This window comes from Panthera leo, chromosome B3 (assembly GCF_018350215.1).
Source record: "Panthera leo isolate Ple1 chromosome B3, P.leo_Ple1_pat1.1, whole genome shotgun sequence".
NCBI lineage: Eukaryota > Metazoa > Chordata > Mammalia > Carnivora > Felidae > Panthera > Panthera leo.
Window position 1 is genome coordinate 117857369 of NC_056684.1, and position 12982 is coordinate 117870350.

Below are 12982 nucleotides of genomic sequence, written 5' to 3' on the forward strand. Positions count from 1 at the left end.
TCCAAACCAACAACCCAAGGAGGCACAAGAAAGTGAGGTCTGCCTGTACAGAATTCAAGGGTGGAAGAGGCTGACGGCTGGACACAGAGGTGTGTTGTATGTAAGGTGAGCATGGAGGGGGATGATACAGAGATGGATGGCTTAGACAGAGGAAGTGGGACCAGGGTGGTGACTGGTGCCCCCCCAGTAGAGGAAACACAGAATGGAGGGCAAGCCAAGCTCTGGCACAGACCCAAGGGGATCCAGCACGGGTCACTGCAGGGGGGCGGGGGCTTTCCACTGGGATTGGGGATGGGTGTCTGCAGGGCTGGCTGGGGCGGGGGGAGATGGGGCGGGGAGAAGCCAGCCAGCGGCAAGGAGAGAAAGTCCAACCTCCGCAGGCGTTCCGCGCCGCCAGGCCAACCTCCCATTCCAGGGGCGGGCACCGACGGAGCAGCGCTGCGTGCCCCGCGCGCCGGGAGACCCAGGTAGGAAAGCGGAGGGACAGTGCCCCGGGCGCAGGGGCGGCTCGCTCCGGGGCTGCTGCAGGGACGTGCCCCGCCTGGCCCGCAGGAAGAGCGGTATCGGAGGAAGTAGGGGGTCCCGGAGGGGAACCCGCCTCCGGCTCTGTCCACCGAGGTCACCGCTCCGCACCGCACCTCAGGCGGGGCTGGGAGGTCACCGGCGGGCGGGAGACGCCGGGAGCCACTGCGGCTAGTGGTGGGCGGTCGGACGCAGCCGGAGCCCCGCGCAGACGCCGTCCGCCCCCTCGGATCTTGCCTCCGTGGGACGCCTTTGCCGCGCCTCCCAGGCGCCGGGCCCGGGAGACCGAGCGTGCCCCTCCCGGAGGTGCCGTCAGGGCCAGCACGTGCCCGGTGGCCCTGGCGCCTCGCGTGGGAAGGTCACCTTTCCACTTTGGGGGGTCTGCGCCCGCGCGTTCCCGGGCGGACGGGTGGGGGGCGCGGGCACGTCCCCGGGCCGGGACTGCGGACCGCGGGCGCCTCCTCGTGACCGACGTGGGGAAGATTCTGCGTGGGAGTAAGACGGGGAAGGGTGTCGCACCGGCCTCGGGCGTCTCCGCATCCGCTGGGGACCCTGCGGACACGTGGCGCCTGGCGCGCAGGGACCCCAAGTACGGGTCGCGGGCCAGCCCCCGCGAGGAGAAGCAGACGGGCTTGGCCTCCGCTTCGGCCCTGGTCCGGAACCGCCGCGTTCCTCGGGGACACGGTGTGAAAGGAGCCCCCACTCTCGGGCGGGTGCGCAGCGGGCCCTGCCCTCGGGCAGTTGGGGGAGCCCCGCAGAGTAGTCCGGTGCCCAAGACCCAGGGCTGGTCTTTTTTGCGTTTTTCTCCCAAGTGAATTGAAATAGCCTTCCAGGCTTTCCAGGACCCTGGGATTGCATATGTGGGCCTTGATCTAGTGTAATTGCAGCCGTGGTGGTGGTACCTAGTAGCAATTTTAAGTCCGGTCTTTCTTCTGTCCTTCCGTCTCTCCCTTGGCTCTGCTCACCTCCGCCCCTGAAGGCAGCCGGCTTTAGAGAAGCATCTCCCCAACACTCATCTTGGCATGAGCCCTAGAACAGTACGGTGCTGTTACAGGAGCTGCGGGGCGGGGCGGGGCGGGGGCGGGGTGCGCAGAGCAGAGGTCGTCCTGGGCGGTGGGGTGTGGGAGAGAAGGCCGTCCCCCCTGCCCCCCCCCCCCCCCCCCCCCGCGCTGCAAGCCCCAGGAACCTCTGATTTGACTGTGAAAATAACGACCAAATGAATCAGTGTTTGTGCTAAATTAACGAAGCATGTACGTCGCTAAACGTGCCAGGTTAAATTTTGCTGAACTTGGCTTGTGTGTGCTCTGTTTTGTCCTTGTAAAATGAAGTCATTTTATGCTTAAAAAAAAAAAAATTAGAACATTGGTAGAATTACAGATTTGTAAATTTGAACTTACAAGTCAGTACTTGCTTGCTGTTTTGTACTGAAGGAGCAAATTGCTTATGTCATTCTTTGGTACAGTGCACAGACTGAACACAAACACCACACTGGGGTCCGCTTGTGGAGACTTTCTTGTGCAGAGAAATGCTGACTTGGGTTTACAGTAGGGTTACAATTGACATTTTTAAAGCATTTGAGCTTTGAAAGCATCTTGGGAGAGTTTTTTAAATGCAACTTGTAAAAATGTTTAATTTTGAAAGAGAGTGCGCCGCCTTCGCATGAGCGGGGGAGGGGAAGAGAAAGGTAGACAGAGGATGAGAAGTGGGCTCTGTGCTCATAGCCTGATTCTTTGGGGCTTGAACTCAAACCTGGAGATCATGACTTGAGCCCACGTTGGGCGCTTAACTGACTGGGCCATCCAGGCGCCCCCAGAGAATTTCTTTAAAAAAATTGTATATATATATATATTTTTAAGATTTTATTTTTAAGTAATCTCTACACCTAACCATGGGGCTCAGACTCACAACCCTCTCATGAAGAGTCGCGTGCTCCACCCACTGAGCTAGCCAGGCGCCCCTGTATTAACAAGTTTTAGAAACAACTGGTGTGATGGATTAAAAAAATTTTTTTAAATGTTTATTTATTAAGAGAGAGAGAGACAGAGCATGAGTGGGACAGGGGCAGAGAGTGAGGGAGACAGAATCTGAAGCAAGCTCCAGGCTCTGAGCTGTTGGCACAGAGCTCGACGCGGGGCTTGAACCCACAAACCTGGAGATCATGACCTGAGCTGAAGTTGGATGCCTAACTGAGTCACCCAGGCATCCCTGTAATGGATTTTTAAAAAGCAATCTCTTGGGGCGCCTGGGTGGCCCAGTCGGTGCAGCATGCAACTCTTGACTTCTGCTCTCGTCATGATCTCGGGTTCTTGAGATAGAGCCCTGCTTGGGCTCTGCGAGCTGAGAGCGTGGAGCCTGCTTGGGATTCTTTCTCTCCTCTCTCTGCCCCTCCCCCACTCATTCTCACGCTCTCTCTCAAAAAAAAAAAACAAAACAAAAATTTAAAAAGCAACCTCTTGCTAAATTAAAAATAGGCTGATTGCTTTGATTCTGAACCGGTCTTTCAACAAGAAGTATTTTTTTAAACGCTTATTTATTTATTTTGAGAGAGAGATGATGTGAGCAGGAGAGAGCCAGAGAGAGAGGGAGAGAGAGAGAATCCCAAGCAGGCTCTGCGCTGTCACCACAGAGCCCTACGTGGGGGCTCCATCTCACGAACCACCATATCTTGACCTGAGTGGAAACCAAGAGTCCGACACTCAGCCCACTGAGCCACCCAGATGCCCCTCAACGAGAAGTATTCTTAATTGCCCTCTTTTTTCCCCCTTTGAATAGTGAAAGAAGATACTCTTGGACTTTTAGAAGCCAGTAGTAGGTCTTCTCCACTTCCATCCCCCACCCCTCCCCGCCGACATGAGCGCCACTGAGCCCCATGGCCTCCCCTCTGGTCCCCCTGTGGCTCTCTGGTCACCTGTGGGCAACGGGGAGGGAGGGATGCACCCCTGCCCACCCACTGACTGGTCCTGATCCCTGCCCTGCCCACCCCGGCCTCTCCCACAGGCCGAGATGCAGGCCGAGATCCAGATGTTCCTGCTCGTGCCCCTGCTGCTGGCCCCGGCCCCTGGGTCCTCGGTGAGTGCGGTCCTACCTGGCCAGGCTCCCAGCTTGGGAGCAGGGAATGGGGAATGGGGGATGGGGAATGTCCCAGGGTTTAGGACCAGGGAGGAGCCACCCCACCGCAGCTCAGAGCCGTGTCCCTGCGGGGAAGGCCAAAAACAATAAAGTTCCTTTAAAAGCAGATGGCACCTTGAAGGGGTCTAGTCAAGGTGCCCGGAGCTGCCCGCCAGGCTGCAGGGTGCAGTTTGCAGGAATGGCAACTTGCCACTGCCCTCCTCCTTCAGAAGCTTAGACCCCCCCCCACCCAGTAGTCTTCCAGGGAGGAAGGAAGGGGAGGGGGCTGTGCTGGCATAAGCCAAGACGCAGGCTAGATGGCTCATCCCATCTGCAGTCTGCCTGGGACAAAGCAGGCTGCCCCTCAGCTTGACTGTTTGTGCTTCGAGGTTTGTGGGTGCCGGTCATTCCTCCTCGCTGGGGGCTGGCATCCAGGGCGGGGATGGCCAACAGACCTCTCTGAGATGATCAACGTCCTGAATCTGTGCTGTCCCGTAAGATAGACACTTGGTTACCGAGTGGCTACACATGGCTACCGAGCACATGACATGTGGCTAGTGCAGCTGAAGAATTGTTTTTTCTTTGATTTGATTTCTTTAATTAACTTAAATAGCCACACGAGGCTCATGGATACTGCATTAGTGCAAATTTAGAGGACAAGGGAGCCCACTGGTGATCAGTGTAGCTGTTTTGTTAACAGGGCCCAAAGAACAGCTTCCTGGAGAGCAAACCTGGGGGCCTGAGGTTATATGAAAAATCTTCTAGATGGCAGGACAAACCTCCAGGAGAGGAGGGGCCACAGAGCTGGGCTTGGTCCTGGGAGCTGCTCCTGCCAAGCTTCTGCTGGCATTGACTGGGTGGAAGGCATGGAAGCAGCCAGGTCCCATGCTGCCCCCGGAGAGCTCTTTGCTAGGGGGACCCCCACATCCCTGCCCACCGTCTGTGAGACAGGCAGTCCCTGGGGAAGGAGGGGAAATGCCGCCTCTGTAGAGTGTGAGTCAAGGATGAGAAGGGGCAGGGCCAGGCAGCATGGGCCACAGTCAGAGTGATGGGTGGGCTAGAGGCCAGCTGCCCACGGTCACCTCTGCCACCCCATGGTCCTTGCTCCCTAAATGTCACACCATGAGATCCTTGGCACAGGCTTTCTCTGGTGCCTGGGCATGAAGCCATCGCTCAGGTGGAGGGGCTACGTTGCCAGAGTCAAGGCCCCAGGAGGAAACCCAGAGCCACCCCCTAACAATTGTGTGACCGTAAGCAAAACATCAGGCCTTAGATTCCCTTTAATTGGGGGTTATAATACCCACCCTCAGGTTCCTGTGCAGGTGAAGGGAGTCAAGGTGCACAAAACGACCTGGGTCCTATTAGGTGCTTTCTGTCTTAGGAACACCTGAGCAACCTTTTCCTGCCTCTTCCTCCCCACACCATGTGAGCTCAGGTGGGGCCTAGAACTCTCCTCCGCCCCTCCACTGCACGCACCCAGCTCAGCTGCCTCCTATTTCTGGCCTCAGCCAAGGGCAGAGCCACCACGGGGTCCCCGAGTGCTTCTTGGCTCTTCTCAGGGCTGACAGGGGTTAGGGATGAATAAAGCGGATATGCACCCTGGCCGTCACGCCCAGTCACCGCCTGCCAACCCCAGGCTGGTCAGGAGTGGTTTCCTCTGCCTCTGTTTCCACCCACTCACACCTTCTCTCACCCCCACCCCTGCACGGCACAGCACAGCCCTGGGAAGAGCGCAGCAGGAAAGGGGGCCCCTGAGTTGCCCTGGGAGGAGGAAGTCAGAGCAGAGAGACTGGGTACTGAGAGCAGGAGCAGGTGAGGACAGGCCAGCAGGAGGACGGGCTGGACCCGCTTATTCTGGCTCCACACCATCAGCTTGTGGTTTGAGTAATTATAGAGAAACAAAACATGCCTGTGCTGCCCGTGGCTGAAGCCAAATGTGCTTTCGTTCCTCGGGGGAGACAGTGTGGAGGGGTAGGTAGCCCGGCTCTAAGATCTGGCAGGCTTGGTCCCTCCCTCCCATCTGCCGGGCAAGTGGATGTCTGCTTCGTGGGTGCTGGGCACAGGAGGCCAGGGCATGCTTGCAGTAGGGCTTTTGGCCCCTTTTGGTGAAAGCTGGCGAGTTCTGTAAATGAATGTTCGGGGTGCCTGGTGTTCTTGCCGAGTCCTTGAAGGGCCTGGCTCCCAAGGTGAGATCGGGGAGTGTTTTTAGGCAAGGGTCCTCTGGGGAGCCCCAGTGCCCTTGTGGGGGGCTGAGTGACTCACACTCCTCTGCGTGTCTTTTCCTCCAGGCTCCCAAGGTGAGGCGGCAGAGTGACCTCTGGGGCCCCTGGGGCAGCTGGGGCCCCTGCAGCCGGACCTGCGGAGGGGGCATCAGCTTCCGGGAGCGCCCCTGCTACTCCCAGAGGTAGGGGAGGCTGGCCGGGGCCAGCCTGTTAGAAGAGGGCAGGGGGCAGGCTGGTCGGGGAGTCCGCTGGTCCTGAGCAATAGGTTTGCTCTGGGAGCAGCATTGGTGGAATATTTGGAATCAAGTCCATTTCCCACATACGTACACTCTGATTCCAACAATCAACCTGATTTCAGGGGAACTAGAGACAGGCCTGCCTCACGTGCCTGAGTCTCTAGTTCCTAATGCTTCAGGTGGCAGGTGCAGTAAATTCTTGGTGAGTTACTGAATGATCTTCAACAATTGCTAACCTGTGCATTTTCTCCACCTGCAGCCTCTTTAAGTATACGTGTCTCCCACTTTAATAAGTGAGGGATCAAGCGCCTATGTGCCCTGCACTCTGATAGGTGCCATGGCGGGTGGGGCACAAAGCAAGGGGGTGACCCTTTGCCTGTTGGTGGGTTACCTCACTATTCCTGAGAACCTTGCGTGAAGAGGAAGAGACATGAGCTATTATTCTAAGCACCTTATGCTCATATACACCTTAAATGGCAGAATAACCTTACCAGATGTGCATATATTCCGTCTTATTTTATCTCCAAAGGCAGAATTCGGGTCTTCTTTGGAAATCTGCTTTAAGAGGCCGAGTAGCCCCGAGTTAGAGAAAGTCCAGAATAGGCTGCTGAGTCCAGCTTCTTCCAAGTATAAACTCGGGGCTCATTACACCTACCTGGGGGAACCTGTGCGTGCACAGGCATCCCTCCTCTGTCCAGCGGGGCCTGCGGGGGAGCCCCAGGAGGAGGAGGGGGTGTTGGTTGGCGGGGTCCGGGCCTTCCCGGTGCGGTGTTCTCATCCTCAGGACAGACGGAGGCTCCAGCTGCGTGGGCCCTGTCCGGAGCCACCGTTCTTGCCACACTGAGGTAAAGCTCTGGGACCCTCTACCCGGCTGACCTCCCAGTCCCCGGGGCGTCCTCCCACTGGTGCACAGCCTGGGCTGCGGGAAGCCCCTTCCTCACCCCACACCGCAAATGACAGGCTCCCCTCCAGCAGCCCAAAGCCCCAGGAAGGAGGTGCTCTGGAGTTGCGCCAAGCAGCAAGGAGGTGTGTGTGGGGGGGGGGGGGGGAAGAAGTGCCTACCTGCCCCTCCCTTCCCTGCTGGCCCCCCGCAGAGCTGCCCCACCGGTGCCAGGGACTTCCGGGCTGAGCAGTGTGCCCAGTTCGACGGCCAGGACTTCCAGGGAAAGCGTTACAAATGGCTGCCCTACTACGGGGGTAAGTGGCGGTCCTCCGCCCCGGTGCCCCTGCTGCTGTTCCCCGCCTTGCTCTGCACTGCGCCCCACCTGTTTGGGATCTCCTCCGTACATTGATCTTCCATTGCACAATTCCTACCACCATTTTACAGATGCTCTGTCAAATACGTTAAACAACAACAACCTTACGGTGCCACCGTTCTCCTGGCGTGTGCCCACTGCAGCACAACAGCCGGGGTCATTTTGAGGTCTCTCCATCCTTTTTTCCATCTCTGTTTTTCAAACAAAGCCATGAAGGCCACGCCCTTGCCATGTGAAGCCCGGCTTTGTTTGGCCTGCTCCAGAAGTATTCCTCAAGGTGCACAGAAGCCTTGGGGAGGAGGAGTGCTGGTAGGGTGGGTCCATGTTTGGGCCAACTGCAGGCTGGGGCTGCAAGGGGCTTGGTATGGCAAGAGTCCATTTACTCAGGATCTCTGGCCCCCAAGGGCTTGCTCTGAAGAGCTTTGAGGAGAGTGGTTAATTTTTAGAGCAATACGGTTTCAGAAAAAACACTTGTACGTAATTAAAACATTTTAGAGGCGTCAGAAGATTCCTTAGGCTAATCCTTCTGAGTGTTAGTTTTCACTGCCCATTGCAAATGACTCCTGGGAAGTATGGTACTCTGGATTCCGAATCAATGAGCATTTATATCCTGTGTGTACCAAGGGATGGGGAAGAGGGTCTTGGCTAGAGGAGTGGCCCCAGGGGAGCCTGTTGACAGTCTTTGCTCTGCCTGGATAATTTAAATGTATCCGTATTATAGAAAAATAAGGGGGCACCTGGGTGGCTCAGTCGGTTAAGCGTCCAACTCTTGATTTCAGCTCAGGCTGTGGTCTTGCGGTTTGTGAGTTCGAGCCTTGCAGCAGGCTCCGTGCTGACAGCGTGGAGCCTGCTTGGGATTCTCTGTCTCCCTCTCTGTCTCTCTCAAATGTTTACAAAAATTTTTTTTTTTTAAATGTTTTCAACGTTTTTTATTTTTATTTTTGGTACAGAGAGAGACAGAGCATGAACGGGGGAGGGGCAGAGAGAGAGGGAGACACAGAATCGGAAACAGGCTCCAGGCTCCGAGCCATCAGCCCAGAGCCTGACGCGGGGCTCGAACTCACGGACCGCGAGATCGTGACCTGGCTGAAGTCGGACGCTTAACCGACTGCGCCACCCAGGCGCCCCTACAAAAATTTTTAAAAAGAAAAAAATTGGAACACAGAGGAAAGGTTAGAAAGGGTCATGCAAGGGATGCCTTTGGTGTTTCACAGGATTGGTCTAGCATTCCATTTTAGCATTTTTCACATTATTTTCCCTGTATACATTTACGCATTTATAGTTATCACATAGCACCATTTTGCATCGTGTGTTATAAGCATCTTCGCACATTACCGCGTAGTCCTTGTAATTCTTTATAGCAAAGTCAACGTGCATAGTATTCTATGAATTAATTTCCTTAGAATAGCTGACTGTTAACACATGGGCTTGTCTATAAGGATGAGGTAGACCTCTTCAAGTGGCTGGCTTTTTCTTTATCTTGGGGTTTTTCTTCAACTTGATCCCCAGGAATGCAGCAGTTTTGTGGCTGTCCCTTCTCCCTGGGGTGGGGCGGGGTTCTGAGCCACTGGGGGAACAGCTGCAAGGGCTTTCTCTCTCTGCCATCTGTGTGATTCTGGCCCCTGCCCATGCTTCCCTGTTCCTAGGGTAGGACTTGGTGCTTGCCCGGGGTCTCAGCTTTTCCCTTTGCCTGCTCAGCCCCGAACAAGTGTGAACTGAACTGCATTCCCAAGGGGGAGAACTTCTACTACAAGCACAGGGAGGCTGTCGTGGACGGGACGCCCTGCGAGCCTGGCAAACGGGACGTGTGTGTGGAGGGCAGCTGCCGGGTGAGTTGCGCCCCTGCCCACCTCCCACCTGCTCCCCCCCCCCCCCCCCCATGCTGCCCATCCTGGCCTTGGGCTTATTGAAGGCTGTCCCCCTGCCTATCCCCCCCCACCCCCACACCCCTGTTACTCAGCCTGGGGCCCCACTCAGGCTTATTGCAGGATGTCCCCTGCCCCACACCAGCAGAGCCAATGGCTCTCATGAGCTTGATGTCTTACCATGACCAGCTTCTAAGGTGTCTTTGCATTGTAGATGCCCTAGGACCTTTTTACCTTTGCCCTTTGAAAACTTGAGCACCGTGATAAGAGCAACCCTCTGGGTGGCAAGTTACAGAAGCCCAACTAAAACTGACAAAGGGGTGGGGGGGGGAAGCCATCAGGGGATGGGCTGGCGACTTCAGGTGCCTGGATGAGATTGCTGGAAACGTGAGGTGTGTACCTGGCCACCAGCAGCTCCAACCTCTGGTTGGAGATGGTGCCCTCTTTCCAGGAGTTCCAGTGAGCTGGGGCTCCCTCTGATTTGTCTTGGCTCAGGGCGTCCCGTGAACCACTCTCTTTGAGCAAGGCGTAGAACCTGCTGATTTGCCCACACCCACCGTTGGGGGGCTCTGTCCACACTATGGGAAATGAGGTGTTGTTGCCAGAGGAGGGGAGACGGGTGCTGAGCCGGCAGAAGAAGTAGATGGCCGGCCACAGGCTACATCCAGTGCTTACTCGGCCTCAATGGCTGATGAGTACTCACTGCTCTTCCCTGATCTGACCAGCGACCAGCGTTTGGATCCTGGTGTATCTGTGACTCCCTCTGGTCTTTTTCATCTCCTCCTCTGCCCGGTAGGCTGTTGGCTGTGACCACAACCTAGATTCATCAAAGGAGGAGGACAAGTGTCTGCAGTGTGGGGGTGACGGCACCACCTGCTACCCCGTCACAGGCACCTTTGATGCCAATGACCTCAGCAGAGGTGGGGGTTCTCTGGGGGCCCACAGGCCGTTGAGACGAGGGTGTGTTGCCTGTCCCTTCCTCTCCTGTCTTCCATTCCATCCGAGTAACCCTCATGGCACTGGGAGGGTCCAATCTGGCAAGTGTGATCTCACACTGCCACCAGCTGGATGCCCCTGCTCAACCCTCCCCCACGGTCCCCATTTCCTACCCCCCCATCCCCAGTCAGTTTGGGCGCCCAAGCCTGCTGACCCTTCTTGCCTTTGCGGGGCCACTTTCCCTTCTGGAGGACTCTTCCCCAAGCTGCCCAGCCCTGCCTGTCCCCAACCCCATCTGTGCTGCTGTGGCGTGGGTGGGCCCAGAGTATTCTTGCCCCTGCAGGCTACAACCAGATCCTCATAATTCCCTCGGGGGCTACCAGCATCCGGGTGGAGGAGGTGGCCGCCAGCAGGAACTTCCTGGGTGAGTGGTCTGGGGTGAGTCTGGGCTGTGGCAGGGCGGTGGGTCCTGCCCCAGCTGCTGACCGGGCGGCTCACCTCTGCACAGCGGTGAAGAGCATCCGTGGCGAATACTACCTCAACGGGCACTGGACCATCGGGGGTGCCTGGGCCCTGCCTGTGGCCAGCACTGTCTTGTACTACGAGCGAGGGGCCGAGGGGGACCTGGCGCCTGAACGGCTCCTGGCTCGCGGCCCCACCTCAGAGCCCCTAGTCATTGAGGTGAGGGACTGCCAGGGCGGGTCCACCTGCTCCCCGAGAGGCGAGGTGGGGGCCACTGGTCTGCTGATGAGGAGGGATCCCACTGGGGGCAGGCCTCAGTGAGGACCCTCCCGCACAGCTCCTCAGCCAGGAGCCCAACCCAGGCGTGAGCTACGAGTACCACCTGCCCCTGGGCAGCCCCCGGCCCGGCTTCCACTGGAGCCACGGCTCGTGGAGTGACTGCAGCACCGAGTGCGGTGGAGGTGAGGGCAGCCCCGGGGAGATGGACACGTACGTGGGACATTTGCATGTCTTGGGGGTCACCTGGAGGAAACCCAGGGGTTGGGGACTCCATGAAGGGCCCCCCACTTCTAAGCTAAGAGAACCAAAGAAGGCTTCCCCAAGGTGGCAGTGGAGGCTGGGCTCGGAGTCGATGGCCATGCATCGTAGTAGGGTTCCATCACCAGCAGATCATACTCCTCAAACCTCAGTTTCCTCATCTGTAAATTGGAGATGACGATGGCACCTATCCCAGGGGGTCAGCTGAGAATCAAGATGACACTTGGGGTGTGTCCAGAATGATGCCCAGCCCAGAGAACGCGTTTGGTGGAGGCTGACTGACCCCGCCCCTGCCCGCAATGGCCGGGCCTCTACAGGTCACCAGTCCCGCCCAGTGTTCTGTACCACTGACAACGAGGTCTACCCTGACCACATGTGCCAGCCCCAGCTGCGGCCGACTGACCACCGCCCCTGCAGCACTCACCCCTGTCCGCAGACCAAGCGGTGAGGCCTCTGCCAGCCCCCTCCACCCACTGTGGGGCCCGGGCCCTTGGATAGGAAGGCAGTGTGGTCTCTAGGCCACTTGAGCAAACAGTTGGGTTGGTCCAGGTCTCCCTACAGCTGTGGCCAGAGTGGGGCAGAGGCAGCTGCCACGGGGGGAAAGCAGTAGAGGGGCACGGGCATGAGATCCAGGGCTGTTCTGTCCATTCGTGTGTGCCCAGTGCTCAGAATGTCCAGGTCGGTGGTGGGAGAGTAGGGAAAGGTACTGGAGGCCCTGTCTGAGCCAGCAGGGGACTTGGCAGATGCCAAGAAGTGGGCCAGGGATCGGGCCAGAGGGCCTGTGGGCATCAGCCATGCCTTTGTTCACGCACCAAGGACCTCTTACCTGCACCAGCCCAGAGCGTGGCACCTTGCTGGGGCCCAGCGTGCCTGCAGGAACAGGTAATCTGCAGGCCACAGGCTCCCTGCCACGTTGGTGCAGTCCTTCCACTCTCATGGCCTTGGTGGCAGCTGGCCTCTCGGGATGGTGGTGGGCTTGGCTTTGCATGGTGCACTCGGGGCTGCCCTTTCCTCTGGTCCTTGTGCCGCAGGGCCGGGCGGTACCACTCCACGAGTGGGTGAGCACGGCCCCTCTGGGAGATGCCCCAGCTAAGGTCAGATGCAATGGCAATGGAGTCTGGCTGGGGATGACAGGGCACCTGGTGAGAAGGAGAAAGGGGGATTGAGTGAGGACAGGAAAGCTAAAACGGGCAGCTAGGCTCCGTGCTGTAGGGACCAGTGCTCAGTGGTGGGAGATGGCAAGTGGAGGGCTTGGCCTTTGGTGCAGAGCTTTCTGCCTCCCCTCCCCCTTGCACCTGTCAGGCCTAGATTGGGGCCAGGTTGGGGGATCCCCAGTCCACTCTGCGTGTGACAGCCGGTGCCAGCTTGGGCCTGGGCTCCGGCTCCTGCTGCTGGGCCAGCCTGACCGGATTCCTGCTCCCTGCCAGCTGGAAGACGGGGCCCTGGTCGCCCTGCTCAGCCTCCTGTGGCGGCGGCTCCCAGTCCCGCTCTGTCTACTGCGTCTTGTCCGATGGGGCTGGCGTCCAGGAGGCCACTGAGGAGGCCGAGTGTGCAGGCCTGCCCGGGAAGCCCCCCACCATGCGGCCTTGCAACCTGCAGCGCTGTGCATCCTGGAGCGCGGAGCCCTGGGGAGAGGTGAGGCCCCTGCCTAGAAGGGGCTGGGGTGGGGGTGGAGGGAGGGGAGGAAATCAGGTGCTGGGCCTTGGGGGCCTGGGCGGCAGCAGAGTCTGACTGGGAGGCTTCTCCTCTGCTGGGGAAATAGATCTGGGGAGGTAAAGTGACCTGCTAGGCGGTCTTGGGAGCTGTGGCCAAGGCGGGGGCTAGGAGGAGCTTCTTGG

At 58.1% G+C, this 12982-nt stretch overlaps 1 protein-coding gene across 3 annotated transcripts in view; it reads left to right on the forward strand.

Moving 5' to 3' along the window:
* The first annotated feature begins 431 nt into the window (after nt 1-431).
* Nucleotides 432-12982, forward strand: part of PAPLN (papilin, proteoglycan like sulfated glycoprotein) — a 34116-nt gene continuing 21565 nt past the window's right edge. For all 3 annotated transcript variants that reach the window (XM_042943704.1, XM_042943705.1, XM_042943706.1), the window contains exons 1-12: nt 432-467; nt 3520-3591; nt 5919-6034; nt 6873-6933; nt 7183-7285; nt 9043-9173; nt 10006-10129; nt 10489-10569; nt 10654-10826; nt 10945-11068; nt 11462-11588; nt 12572-12779. In XM_042943704.1, the coding sequence (XP_042799638.1) occupies nt 3526-3591; nt 5919-6034; nt 6873-6933; nt 7183-7285; nt 9043-9173; nt 10006-10129; nt 10489-10569; nt 10654-10826; nt 10945-11068; nt 11462-11588; nt 12572-12779 (1314 nt within the window). In that variant the 5' untranslated portion in view covers nt 432-467; nt 3520-3525. The remainder of the gene's footprint in view (nt 468-3519; nt 3592-5918; nt 6035-6872; nt 6934-7182; nt 7286-9042; nt 9174-10005; nt 10130-10488; nt 10570-10653; nt 10827-10944; nt 11069-11461; nt 11589-12571; nt 12780-12982) is intronic.